The sequence below is a fragment of the Pogona vitticeps genome, chromosome 5 (genome assembly GCF_051106095.1).
Source record: "Pogona vitticeps strain Pit_001003342236 chromosome 5, PviZW2.1, whole genome shotgun sequence".
Classification (NCBI taxonomy): domain Eukaryota; kingdom Metazoa; phylum Chordata; class Lepidosauria; order Squamata; family Agamidae; genus Pogona; species Pogona vitticeps.
The window spans coordinates 142,691,423-142,705,000 of record NC_135787.1 but is presented as its reverse complement, the minus strand read 5'-3'; the positions used below and the strand labels follow the sequence as shown (position 1 = coordinate 142,705,000).

The window sequence follows — 13,578 nt, the reverse complement described above, 5'->3', positions numbered from 1 at the left end:
AGTTGGTCCAAAATTTGGGTATAAATCCTGTGCTATCTATAGTGGTACAGAGGGAAGCAAGTAATAAAGTCCACCAGTCCAGTTCACAGTTCAATAAGTCTGGCGGAATGGCATCAGGACCAGCCGTTTTCTCTATTTTCAGAAGTGTTATTAATTCTTTAATCTCTTCAGTGGTTACTGGTGGCCATACAGGAAGGTCAAGTGAAGAGAGTATAATAGGGGCACCAGGAACTATGTCCTTGTTGAAGAAGAGGTCCGAGAAATGTTGGACCCATCTTTGTGGCGAAATCATGGTGGGATCGTGTGTCTCCATCCTGGAGGATGGCCCAGAATACAGTGGGGTCTTGACTTAAGAACGGCCCGAGTTAAGAACATTTTGACTTACAAACCACTCTCATAGGAAAATATTGACTTGACTTACATACTTAGATTTGAGTTACGAACTGAAAAAAAACCCACATGGGAGGCAGGGAAAGTGCAAAATTTGAACTTTCAGTTAACTGCTGGCCAGTGAAAAGGGTGCCTGTCTGCTTCCTCACTCCTCCCAGCGTTTAGAGAGTGTATTGAGAGACAGTCTTCAGACTGCCTGGACTGTATTTTCCCTGCCTTCCCTGAACCTTTCTTGACCTAAGGAAAAAAAAAGAAACAAAATATCCCCCTCTAGTGGTCAAAGGCGGAATAGCAGTTTCCCATTAGTTTCTATGGACAGAAAAGAGCAGATACGGATCAAATGGTTCTCAATGCATTCCTATGGGAAACGCAGATTTGACCTGAGAACTTTTTGACTTGAGAACTGCCTTCCAATATGGATTAAGTTCTTAAGTCAAGACCCCACTGTAGCTTATTATTTTTAGGGGTTACAGCTAGTTGCAGCTTATGTCATTGCTCAAGAACATATATCTGCTTTTTTCATTTATACAATCCCTTAGTTTTTTCTGGGAAGATATTTCTGTAAAGCTTGGATACAGTCAGATTTTCTATAAGTGCTATACACATTTTGGATACATTCTTTCAGGTCCCTGCAATTGGAATCGAACCAAGCTTTTGAGTTTAGGGGTTTGCTAGGACTTTGAATAGAGTACCCGTACCTGTAGAGTACCTATGTTCAAAGTGAAAATGCTCAATTAATCCATCAAATCCTTTGATTTTGTCAGCAGGTTCAATGGGATTTGTGGTGGAGGTCAGGAAGTCCTTGCACTTATCACTTGTTAATATTTTTTGGAATTTTTGATGTACTTGATTATTCCAGACTATTTTAGTCGAAGTTGTCTAACTGACATGTAGTATAATGCCACACTTGCCTACTGAAATAACAAGTCCCATTGTTTACAGCACCTTTCAATGGAACTTGGTCACTGACACATAATGTGTTAAAACAGCAAAACTGTCTACATAATCCCATCTACAGGATAGCTAATACATCATATACAGCACATCAGAGTGAAGAATACATCCATTTAAGAGCCTGGAGAAAACAACTTACACATACCTACTAGACTCCTTTTATTTCCCCACTGCAGCTAAACAGAAAGAGTTCCAATGATTGCTTTATACAAACCATTAACTGGTAAATCAGTTAGATTTGTAGTGATTCCAAATATGGTTTACCAGAAATGCCAAGTCATAGTGTTAATTACAGCATACTTCCTGTAAAGCTATTATTTGTTTTTCCAGACACAATTTTATAGAGAGCATCTTTAGACTCCCTTTTTATCTCTACTGCTCAGGAGCAGGACTCCTTTTCTATCTTCACAGCTGTACTTAGAGAAATCACTACAGTTAGTGACATTAGCAAACAAGTTAGATATTCTGCAAAGCAGAAAAAACAGCAAGCAGAGCCCTGAGGGTAATTCATGATATAGTAAGACCCCCATATCTGCAAGCATCCACATCTAACGTGGATGCCTGAAATTGCAAATATGAGGGAACCCTATGTATACAACATACAAGGGGGCAAGACAAAAGCAACAAGGTGGCACGCTTGTTTGTTGTATATAGGGCTGTGGCAAACTGCAGATAAATGAAACTACAGCTCCTACTGTATTATTACCATGATATCTTAAAACATATCCTACAAAATGGCACTCAAAAGAAACTGGAGACAGTTAGAAAGTCTTCTAACAGAAGATTTTGTGGATGAGTAATGGCAAGCCTTGAACTCACAATTTCTCTTCTTTTTTCCTTCTGCATACCAGGTAAGACACAAAATGTTTACTTCCAGTTTAAGACGAATCATCCAAAACCAGGGAACTGTGGTTTGTCATCTCAGGGTGGCTTAAGTGCAATACAAGCGCCACACAATGCGCCCCAGGGAAACTGCAACCCCCTCAACACCAAAATTGTTAATTGTGTCTTCCCAGTTTGCACAAACCACCTTGTTTCTTCCAGGTCTATTCTAGACCTGGAAATGCCTGTTTTAAAGATTTGGTATCTTCCTGTTTCTTTTTTAAAAACATCTTCAAAGACCTAAAGCCAACAGCTAGAAGGGGTATAAGATAAATTACACTTCTGGCTTTGTCAAATATTTTTGCAAGGGCACAGCTTTTGGAAGAGGTATGTGGCCCTCAAGGTCCACAGGAAGGGGAAAACTGCAAAACCTTAGAAATTGTCCAGTGGTTTAAACTACAGTTTGAGAATGTACCAGGAATTAAGCAACAGTTTCAACTGGTTTGCTTTCAAATCATCTTCGAAAAAAGCCTCAGTTCTATCATTATGAAGGGACTGTGATTGTTTTAAACCTTAAAGCAGATGCTTCTGACTTCTTCAGACACACAAACCAGAAAGGGAAAGTGATGGAGTCCAAAGTTCATCAGGGCTAGTTCACGTCATAAGCATACCTTTGGATCCCAAACATTTGCCATTTAGTGGAGAATGCTAAGCAGGGAGAAGGAAACCCAGAAAAGCCAATGAGAATTAACCCACATGTTTTAAATGGTAGATGTCTCTGATCTGTAAAAGGGTATACAATACAAAACAAGTTGTGCCTTCGTTTGGACAAGGCTTCTGCATGTGGACCTACTACATGTTTAATGTAAGGGATTCTGGAACCAAGAGCACCTTAAATTGAGCGCTGCTTTCTGCAAACAAAGATGTGTACATTGATGGTTTCTTTAGGAACCTTAACATTTCTCAGAGATGGAGACTTGTGACTCACTGTTGAATCAAATTTAAGTCACACCTGTGACTTGACTTGGACTTGACTTGTGACTTGGATCCATTACTCCGAGTCACATTGTCAAGTCCCAATGCCCCCCCATTCCTGCCAGCCTACCTGCTGCCACCACCGCCATCTTCAAATACAGCACATCAGAGGGCCTTTCATGGTAATGCTCCAGCCTGCCATAATCAGAGAGCAGGTCCTCTAACCTCTCTCTTCCTGTAAATTGCCCTGGTGATATTCTAGCCTGCCATAGAGCATCACCAGGGCAACTTAGAGGAAAAGGCAGGTCAAAGGACCTGCCCTCAGAGTGCAGCAGGCTAGAGTGTCACTATGAAAGGCCCTCTGCCTTCCTCCTGCTTCAAAGGGTCTGTTTTGAGCTGGCCTATCAGCTGGTCAGCACATGCATTTGGGGGGAGGCAGTGGATTGGCTCCCAAACAGAGGTGGCAGCAACAAGTAGGTTGATGGCAGTGGGGGCAGGCAGCACAAGGCCCAAGTCCTGAATCCTAAGCTTGGGGGGGGGGGCAGGGCAAGTGACTTGTGACTTTGAACTAGGTCTTGAGGCTTGGGTCTTGGTACCAAATAGCCAGACTTGGGACATGGTCCCAGAGACTTGGACTTGGACTTGAGACTCGGGTCCAAAGTCTTACCAACATCCCTGTTATTTCTCTGACTTCTGCAACAGAGAAATTGTTGTTGATCCTGCCCAAGCCAGAAGTTGAGAGAGTTGTTCTAACAAGCCAGAATCCATTCTATAGATAAAAGATTTGGCAGTATAAGATCATCCTAAAATACGTAATTTGCATATGGTGAAGATTACCTACAGCACTATTATTGCAAGACAATGCATTCAGGATTGATATGGACACCATTACTGATGGAATATATTATCACTTTCATCTCTTTTACCAATGTAGCATTGTCAATTAAGAGATTCAGGGACAATGCAAGCAATTCTAGTTGATCCAAACTCCTGCAGACCTGTGTGTTAAAATTCAAGTGCAATAATCGAATGCAGATTTCTGTGACTTGCTTTACAGGTTAAACTATTTATCTTCTTTGGCAAAGAGAAATTACATTAGTTTAGATGATAGTTTTGATCCAACATTTCTGAGTACTCCCTTACAGAGTTTTCAATCATTATTACTATCTTAAATAATTAATGGTGAGCACAATGGCTTGTCTGTATTCTTGTATAGTGGTGCCTCGACTCACAAACGTCCTGACTAAACGACTATTTCGAGTTACGACCATTTTCTGGAACAGATTAAACTCATAAGTCGAGGCACCACTGTATCTTGCTCTCAAGCTGTTCAAAAAATTGAGTCTGCAGCTATTGGATAGATGTCTGTCACACTTGTCACATATAGAAAACTATATTGTACATTTATTTCCACTTTTTTTTTTAAATAGACAAAGACAGTTGTATTGTCTCTAGGAGTCAAAGAGATTCCCAGTTTCTAAGGTACACACTCTGTCTCTCATCAACCATATTCATAAGGAAGTTCATTCACATTTCTACAATAAGTGTTAATACACTGTAATGCTGTCCTTAAAATTGGTGTTTACTTTTGAGGAAAAAAATCCTAACTGTAAAGGAAAGCAAATGTGAAATACTAGCACTATTATAAAGAAATCAAAAGAAAAGAAAAATGTGGAATAAGGAGAAGAGTTTTCATATGAATGACTGAAGAACCATATAGCACAGATACAAAGTAATGCCTGGGACTTCTAGTTTTTCTCTTACCTTCTACAAATGTGTGTACGTGTGTATGCCTCTCTCTCTCTCTGTGTATATGTGTGTGTGTGTGTGTGTGTGTGTGTGTGTGTGTGTGTGTGTGTGTGTGTGTGTGTGTGTGTGTGTGTGTGTGTGTGTGTGTGATCAAGTTGACCTTTACGGCGACGCTTTTCAGGGTTTTCAAAGTGGACAATACACAGATGTGGTTTACCATTCCCTTCTTCTGGGGGCACCCTGGGACTATGCAGCTTGTTCATGACTATACAGGCTGGCTCTTCTCACAGGAGGCACAGTCAGGGATAAAGACTGCACAATCCTCACGTTGCATGCTGCCCATCAACTCCCAATGAACTCCCAGGACACTGATGAACTCCCAATGCCAGGTGGGGGAGGACCCAAAAAGGGGACTCTTTCTCCTGGAAGGTACATGTTCCCACACATCTTTAAGGCTTAAATACTGTTTTCTATTTCTTAAGGCTGGAGGGAACCTTCCAATTCAGAGAAAGAGACAGATGCAGCCCACAGTAGTCCATATGTCAGAGGAAAATGGGCCTACAAGGAGCCAATGGAACTTCTGCAGTTGCTGATAAATGGGAATCCCTCCAAACACCATTACATATGGGGGAAAATAAATCAGACACCAGTAAACTGTTTGATCAATGGACTTGGACTAAACATAATACACATTTATGCAGATGTAAAGACAATAAAGTAGTTTCTAATCATTGATGTATTGTTGATGATGTAACTTTAGAAAGGTTCTGAACATCATTTTAGATACCGCATTCTAGGATCTTAGGCAGCATCCAAAATTACAGTAAGACATGAGAAGATGTGCCCTTCTACCTTTTATGACCATCCCCTTATGTTCTCTCCATTTATTTCTGTCTCTTTAACAACTGCCAGAATACAGAGAATACTTTTAGAAGCTATCACCAAATGTTAAGTTGTGTGAATGTAGCAGTTTACCATTTAGACTAAGCAGTGTTCAGTATGTTATTGGGTGACATGGAAAAGCCTCCCCAAAGAATGTGAGGAATGTGAACACATTAGGGTATCCCCTCGGCAACAATAGTATCCTGTTGGAAAATCTTTCCACTTTAGAAAGAACATTAGATGAGTGACTATATGGCATATTTATTAATTGTACTGTGGTGCTTCTGACATGGACAAAGAAAGAACAAAGACTACAGCTACCTGTCCCCCTGTTTTTTCTTTCCACTTGCAGAGCCTGGACTGAAACTGCCAAATCAACATATTGGGCTGCTGAACACATGGTAACAGCTGCCATATGTAGCAACTCAAAGGAGTTTGACATGACAGCTGTAATATATAAACTGATGTATAATCACTAGGTTCCTAGAAAGATGAACAGATAAAAAGTTGCTAACCCTAGTTTAACAATTAAACCCTGGGATGAAACTTTTTATTTCTTCCTTCCTTGGACTAACAACATCAGTAAGTTAAAATATTTCCTTTTCACCAATCCTACTTTGGAGGTCTTAATATCTGACCATTTTGACTGTATGCAAGGCACACTTTCCCAACTTATCTTGTTGAATAGTTTGTATCTGACAAATAAAAAAACAAAAGATATGGCTTGAAAAAAAAATTAAACACCACTTACAGAACTTCAACATGTAAAAAAGGAAGACAACTATTTTTGTTCATTTACAAAACTTCTGCGTACAGATTTTGAACCAAAGTCAAAGAGTAATTGACTTTGACTCTGTTTATACATTATGCTGGTTAAATATTGTTTCTTTGTTACAAATTAACAGTAGATTCTTGTTATTCAGCCCAAAACGTTTTTAAAGTTCTAAGACACTGCAAAAGCATAGATGATTATTTTCCATGAAGCTGAAAGCAACAGCAGTCTTACAAGCTTGCTCCCAGACAAATGTTGGCATCCAGTGTCCAGCTCAGTAAGTGGACCCTTGACTTACAGACGGCTTGACTTATAGACTTTTTGAGTTACAGACTTCTCTGGCCGCAAAATTTAGGTTTGACTTGCAGCCTGAGAATTGACTTACAGACCAGAAAAAAACCAAAATGGAACAAAAATGGCCTGTTACGGGATTAATCGGTTTTCAATGCACTGTAGGTCAATGGAGACTTGACCTACAGACTTTTTGACTTGAGAACCGCCTTCCAATACAGATTAAGTTCTCAAGTCAAGACCCCACTGTACAAGATTACAATCTGACTTTAGATCATGCACACCGAGAAATACAACTTTTACACCATAGATGAACAAGCAAATTCTAATAAAACACACACAGCCATCTAGCTATTCCAACAGGATTTGAAAAAAAAAATGTGAAAAGTTATCTGCATGAGTGTCGATCTTCAGACGCATCTGTATCTGCTTTAGTTGAAAACACGGAATCTTGTGTCTACATCATTTCTCCTGCACAATCAGGCATTTGTTTATCATGATGTTTCAACTATATTTATCTCTGCTAATTAAACACTGCGCCATGTGAAGAAACAAACAAGCAAACTGCTCAACTTTCTTGTGGTTGGTTCAGCTATAAAAACAAGCTAAACTGTACTGGCACCTTGACATTCCCCAACCATATACGTTGCTGGGGAACATGAGCCAGCACTCATGTCCTCCCTGTGGATTTCCCGCAGACACTTACTGTGTATGGCCACTGTAAGGACAGAAATGCTGCACTAGACATGACCTTCGCCTGGTCCAGGAGTGCTAATTTCATGTGTCTATTCTTCATGAAAAAGATAAGTGGTAATTAGCTTCCTAATTAGTCCCTCTCTGAATAAAACATACATACGAGACCACCACAATCTGGTAAAGCACACTGCAAAGAATGATTATTATCATAACTTAACATTTAATTGATCAGATTAACCAATACAGTATATACTTTCAATTGTATAGACAGTTCTCTAAAACGTGACAGCCTAAATCCTCTCTCTTACACAATAGATAATGCATGTGTACACATGCACACATATAAAAGGTATGCTGCTTCTCGTAGTCTGTTCTTTGCAATATGTTCTCAGAATACACAAGAACAACAATTCATATCAGACATAGTCTTCAAGAATCTGTTTTTGAAATCATCACTGTCATCAACTCACTGTCATTTTTCATATTTAAAGCTCAGGTCTTTGTTATATATGCAAGAGTGGTCCTTCTTTCCACTTCACCTCCCTTGGCACTACCGCTTTTTGCCACATGAGCTCCTTTAAGATGCCATTACCAGTTTTAGCAAAAGCCATAAGGATCATATTTTTGGGCACGTAATGAGAAGGCAAGATTCTCTAGAAAAGACAATAATGCTGGGAAGACTTTAAGGTAGTCGGAAAAGAGAAGACCAAATATGAGATGCATTGATTCCTTAAAGGAAGATACAGGATTGAGATTACAAGAGTTGAGCAGGACTGTTGAGGACAGCACATTTTGGAGATTGCTAACTCACATGGTCGTCGTAAGTCAGAGGCGACTTGACAGCACACAACAACATAAAGACAAATGAGACTTCTTCATGCAGATAATTGTTAGGGCTGTAACATGCTGAATAACATTTAAATTAATTAATTAATTAAATATTAAGTGCTGGCAGGAAAATTAATCTGGAACTTCAGTACTAAGAAATTTGGTGTTGGCAATCACTCACAACTGGTGTCCTGGGTTGGAAGCAAAATAGTCAAATGATTCTTTGTCTCCTTAACAACAGGCTTATGCAGTTTGTTAATGATAAAGAGATGCCACCACTTTTGCTTTCCATGGATGCTTCTGCCAAAATTACGTTAACTGCCATCCTTTTAATGTATTTATTTAGATCAACCTAAACTACCCCCATCCACAGGCCACTAGCCAAAAGCAAGATTTGACTATTTTCTAAAAAAATGTAAGTTACTTTTCTGAAAAATATATATATAAGAAACACATTTCTGGGTTTTTTCAATGATATCATGACAAATCACCATTTTAAGGACACTGCATGCCCCATAAAATCAGACACGATCTTAACAGCAAGAAAGTAATTAAGAATCAACATGCATGGACACAAATGAAATAAACATGGATGCCTGGGGCTCTGTAACTATCAGAGGTTTGCTCCCTGTTTGCCCCATAGATGATATCTGTATGACACACAGATCACATTTGAGACAGGTTATCTCATTCAGGTCTTAATCACCAGGACTAAATGAGTTTTCTCAGAACTACAATAGCAGTTGTTAGCCAACGGGAAGCACAGAAGTGCTAGTTGAGTTTCAACCCCCTTTCCCACATGTTCTCTGTCTCTCAAAATTGCTAAAATAAACCCCGTCTTTCATGACTATGAAAGCCCAGGCCTAATACAAAGAGTTCCTGGTGGATGAATATAAAGGACGGTGTGGTAGGGGAGTGATGACTTGTTATCCCACCATTTTGGCAGCAGCCACACACTCTGGGACGCATATCACAAAACAGTTATGCAGACTCCCATCTATCAACTTGTATGTGCCCATGTATGAGAGACAGCTTTGATAAAAATGCTAAGGGTCAAGCAAACGTCTCCAACTTGGATACAGACAACAACTGTAGTTATGTTCACTTTCTAGTGCTTCTCTGCTTTAAAAAAAACACTGATAGTGCAGATGTGTCACTACAAGAACTTCATTGCCTATAAAGACTTAGTTCTCTGCTTAACTGAATAAAACAGGTTTGAGATTGGTCATATCATAGCTGTCAGGGCAGAGGGCAAAGCAGCTTACAGTAAACAGAGATAGGGCAGGTGCTGAACCACTTTCTTCAGCAACAACAGAAAATCAGTTTACAGAAAGGCAGACTATTTGAGGGAATGAATTGCAGCCATCTACAAAAATTGCACAACATGCTACCCTGAACAAACCCCCATCTAACTTCAGAAGCTAAGCAAGGATGGGCATGATTAGCACTTAGAGGGCAGACCACCAGAGAACACCAATGACTTCTAGGTACGGCTAAGAAGAAATCGTGCCTGAAACTCTGGAGAGCACTGCCAATCAAGGCTGACATTGCTGTGCTTCTCATTCTTATGTTTCTAAGTATCATCTCTCTCAGAAATGCTCTCCTGCCTTCATCTCTCTCTCCTTTGTAAGTCTGCACTCCTGTGCATGAGTCCATTGGACCAAACACCATATGCTTGCAATAGAGGAAGTTTCAAGAAATCCAGGCACATAAATCTTTCCTGGTAGTGAAATATATCAACAACATCTCCCTTTTCCTCCCAAGCAGATGAGGCAGACACAATCTCCTTTTTACCCTATATGTATTTACATGGAACTAAACTGCCTCAAACTCAATGGGATTTATTTCCAAGTAAACACTGGATTCCCGGCATGGTGTTAGTGAATAAAGTGATGGAGTAGGGCTCTGGAGACCATGATTCAAATCCTTGCTCAGCCACAGAAACTCCACTCCTTAAATATCTCACTTACCTTGGAAGCCCTATTAGGATCACTAGAAGTTGATTCCAACTTGATGGCTCACACAACTCAACCAACCCACCCTTACTAATTCCTATGCATATCACATGATGCATAGTCTTTACAAGCTATTCGGATGGAGAAGAACACTCAGTGATGATATGGGAGTCTGACCAAGGCGGGGATATCTCATCTTAGGGCATGGCCTTCTCCAACCCAAAGCTACTGATGCCTTTGAAGTTTGGGGTAAAGGAAGAAAAACCAAAACCAAGCAAAGGGTGAGATATGGAGAAAGAAAAGGGCAATGATAGGACAGAGTAAAAAGACCATAAATTTTTAAAAGGTAAGAACTTAGGCAAAAACAAAAAAGAGGAGAAATACAGAAAGAGGAACAAAGGATAGATTAAATGGAGCAGAAATAAAAGGAAATAACCAAGAAGAAAATTTAAAAGGGTAGTACAAGAATTAGTATAATGGGGCAAATGAGAAAGCTTTTTAAACTTTTAAAAGCAAACTATCTGCTGCTGTTTCTTCCCTCCAATAACTCTTTCATCTGAGCTGAGGAACTGCAGCACCTCCCTTCCCCTTCTATGCCAATCTGATAGGCCGTGAGCATCTTTAACAACTGCCTCTGCTGAGGGGAAAAACAGGCTGCTTTCCCCATACAGCTCAGGGTAAAGAGAGATCTCACAGGAACATGAGAAAAATGACATCCAGAGCTTCACTTCCAATGCCCTTCCTGAAACAATGTGATTTGAAATGTGGGGGTGCCCTAAAAGTGAGGGCAGGAAAAGGAAGATGCATACTAATCATCTGCTGGAGAAACAAACGGAAGCAAAGAAATGACAAAGAGAGTATGACCACATCCTTGGATGATGGGGAGGGGGGGAAAAGAGAGCAAGTGGGTGGTTGCCACCCAACTCCCCATGGTAAAGATTAACTACCAACCAGAAAAGAAAGTTCCTGGCACCGGCATATATCATAAATTGGATTTGCATATGTAATGTGTATTTCAAATATTTTTTCTTAAAGACAAACACAAACCTGAAACAAAGTTTTAGTGCATATGCAAATAATGCTGGCAACTTTCAATACAGCCCATGTTGATTTTCAGCTGCCAAAATAAAGAACATCCTATGTGCTCACACATCAACAGAAGGAAGGTCTTGCTTGTTTTAAGAAGACATTTTTACTCAATGGCTGCCAAGGTCTACAGAACAGGAGTGACTTATCAGGAATCCAGGATATAATGAGCTATTTTGCATAATACAGAAGTAGAGTTCATGAAATATGATCTAAAATTTTGAACTCATCACCAGTGTGTGACAGAAAAATATATCCACGAGGGTAAACAGAATTGATGTACAGTACTGTACTGTATATAGGAAAAGGTCAAAAAACTGGTGTTTCTCATTGTCACTTCTGCTGGCAAAAGACAGGTTTTAAGACTGCTTGCACATTCCTAAATGATTAAAGGGAAGATGCACATGCTCAGCAGTTGTTCCTTATACATGGAGTTGTGAACTAGCTACCACCCTTTCCTCTGATAAACTGATGCCACGCAGCTTTTGTGGAGCACAGATACAGAAATATACACACATCTCTCAAAGTGCAGCCTACAGAGGAATTATGCACAGCAATCATTATCTGTGTTATCAGAATCCTAGGATCAGGTAGCAGAGGTGACAATCTTCACTTCCAGATTAACTGCAGCTCAAGGTCAACTCTGACCATCATTCCTGGGGGGAAAACTATCCAAATAAATGGTCTTCCAGTATCTCTCCTACTTACACATTTTCTTCCCTACTAGACACTTTGACTTCCATGAACTGGATGACTGTCACAAGTCTCCAGCTGGAAGTTGGAACACTTATCATCTGAAATGGTTGCATTCAGCCTCATGACACAAACTCACAGAGAGAGCACAATTTATCGCAGTAAGCGGGTGATGTAGAAGTGGACTTTCCCCCTGAGCTCAAACCAATGCCATTTTGATTGTCTGGAGCAGAGGGAGAGATAAAGATGATTGTAGTAACCCATGTTAGGGGTTGCATATACTGTACAGAACCAGGGAGAGCCAGTTCTTCTTGGTTAATTAATCTGGAGCAAAAGATCTGTATTCTTGAGAGAGCTTACATGTGGGGGGAGGGAAAAACCAAAGGCACCCTAACCCACCCCTCCCACCCTTTTTTACCTTTCACTTGACTTTCATATTCGGCTATGATCTCTTTGTCCTTTTTGAATCTGCTTGGAGTTGACATCATCCACAAGTTTCTGCTTCGACGGGGAAGCGAGGGGTAAAAAAGCTTTTGCAATTGTGTATGCCAATATTGTCGTCCAGCAGGGAGGTCGTTCAGAAGCGAAGCGGGGGGGGGGGGCAGGCAGGAGACCCTCTCCCTTGTGGGCGTCCCACGCCGGATCTGCAAGCGCTAAGAACTGAACCGGCGGGGCACTCCCCGAAGAAAATAAGAAGAGGAGGAAGAACTTCAGGCTAATCCTGGAGCCGGCACCATCCCTAAGCGCAGCAGCAGCAGCAGCAAAGAACTGGAAAAAGCGACTAGTAAGCACGGGGAGAACTCTTTTCTTTTCCCTCCGGAAGACTAATGAGGCGGCGGCTGCTGCTGCCTAAGTCCGCGTCCGAGTCCAGCCGCCGGACCGCAGCATTGTCTGCTGCACCGCTCGCCCCACGGCGTGGAGAGGAATGCCTCCAAGGCAAAAAAAAAGTCTGCGGTCCTCCCAGGGGCTCCTTATGGCACTCCAGTCACGCCGCCAACGCCGCCGCTGCCGCCGCCTTCTGGAGGCTGAAAACGAGGCAAGGCGACTCCCGGGAGCCTCCGGCGCCGTCTAACCCCAACCTCCACACACACCCCAAGGTGCTCCCCCGCCCGCGCCTTCCGGTGTCCCCGCTCCTGTGAATACAGCAAAGTTCTCCCGCCTGCGGGCTTGTCCTCGCCTCCGGCCCTCTCGCTTTCCCCCCCCCCCCTTGTGAGGCCAGAGCTTTGGCTACACCTCCGCTTCCTCCAGCGGCTGGCCTGGAAACCGGGAGGTGTGCGCGTCGCCCACCCCCACGCCGCCAAAGCCGTCCGGACCGAGGGAGAGAGAGAAACTGGGTGGCTAGTCCAGGCGCGCCCGAGACTCTCTCTCTCTCTCTCTCTCTCTCTCTCTCTCTCTCTCTCTCTCTCTCTCTCTGTGTGTGTGTGTGTGTGTGTGTGTGTGTAACGACGTCTCTAGCACCCAATGGCGATCCCCGTTCTGCCGCCG

The 13,578-nt window shown here is 41.7% G+C and overlaps 1 protein-coding gene across 2 annotated transcripts in view; it reads right to left on the bottom strand.

Annotated features, from left to right (window-relative positions):
* SRGAP1 (SLIT-ROBO Rho GTPase activating protein 1) overlaps positions 1 to 13,510 on the bottom strand; it is a 145,842-nt gene extending 132,332 nt beyond the window's left edge. The window contains exon 1 of one of the 2 annotated variants that reach the window (XR_013537065.1): positions 12,512 to 13,510. Coding sequence is in view for 1 of the 2 variants with exons in the window: in XM_020786024.3 (XP_020641683.3) it covers positions 12,512 to 12,581 (70 nt within the window). In the remaining variant the exon portion in view is untranslated. The remainder of the gene's footprint in view (positions 1 to 12,511) is intronic. The other variant, XM_020786024.3, reaches the window with a different exon arrangement.
* Between the last annotated feature and the right edge of the window lie 68 nt (positions 13,511 to 13,578).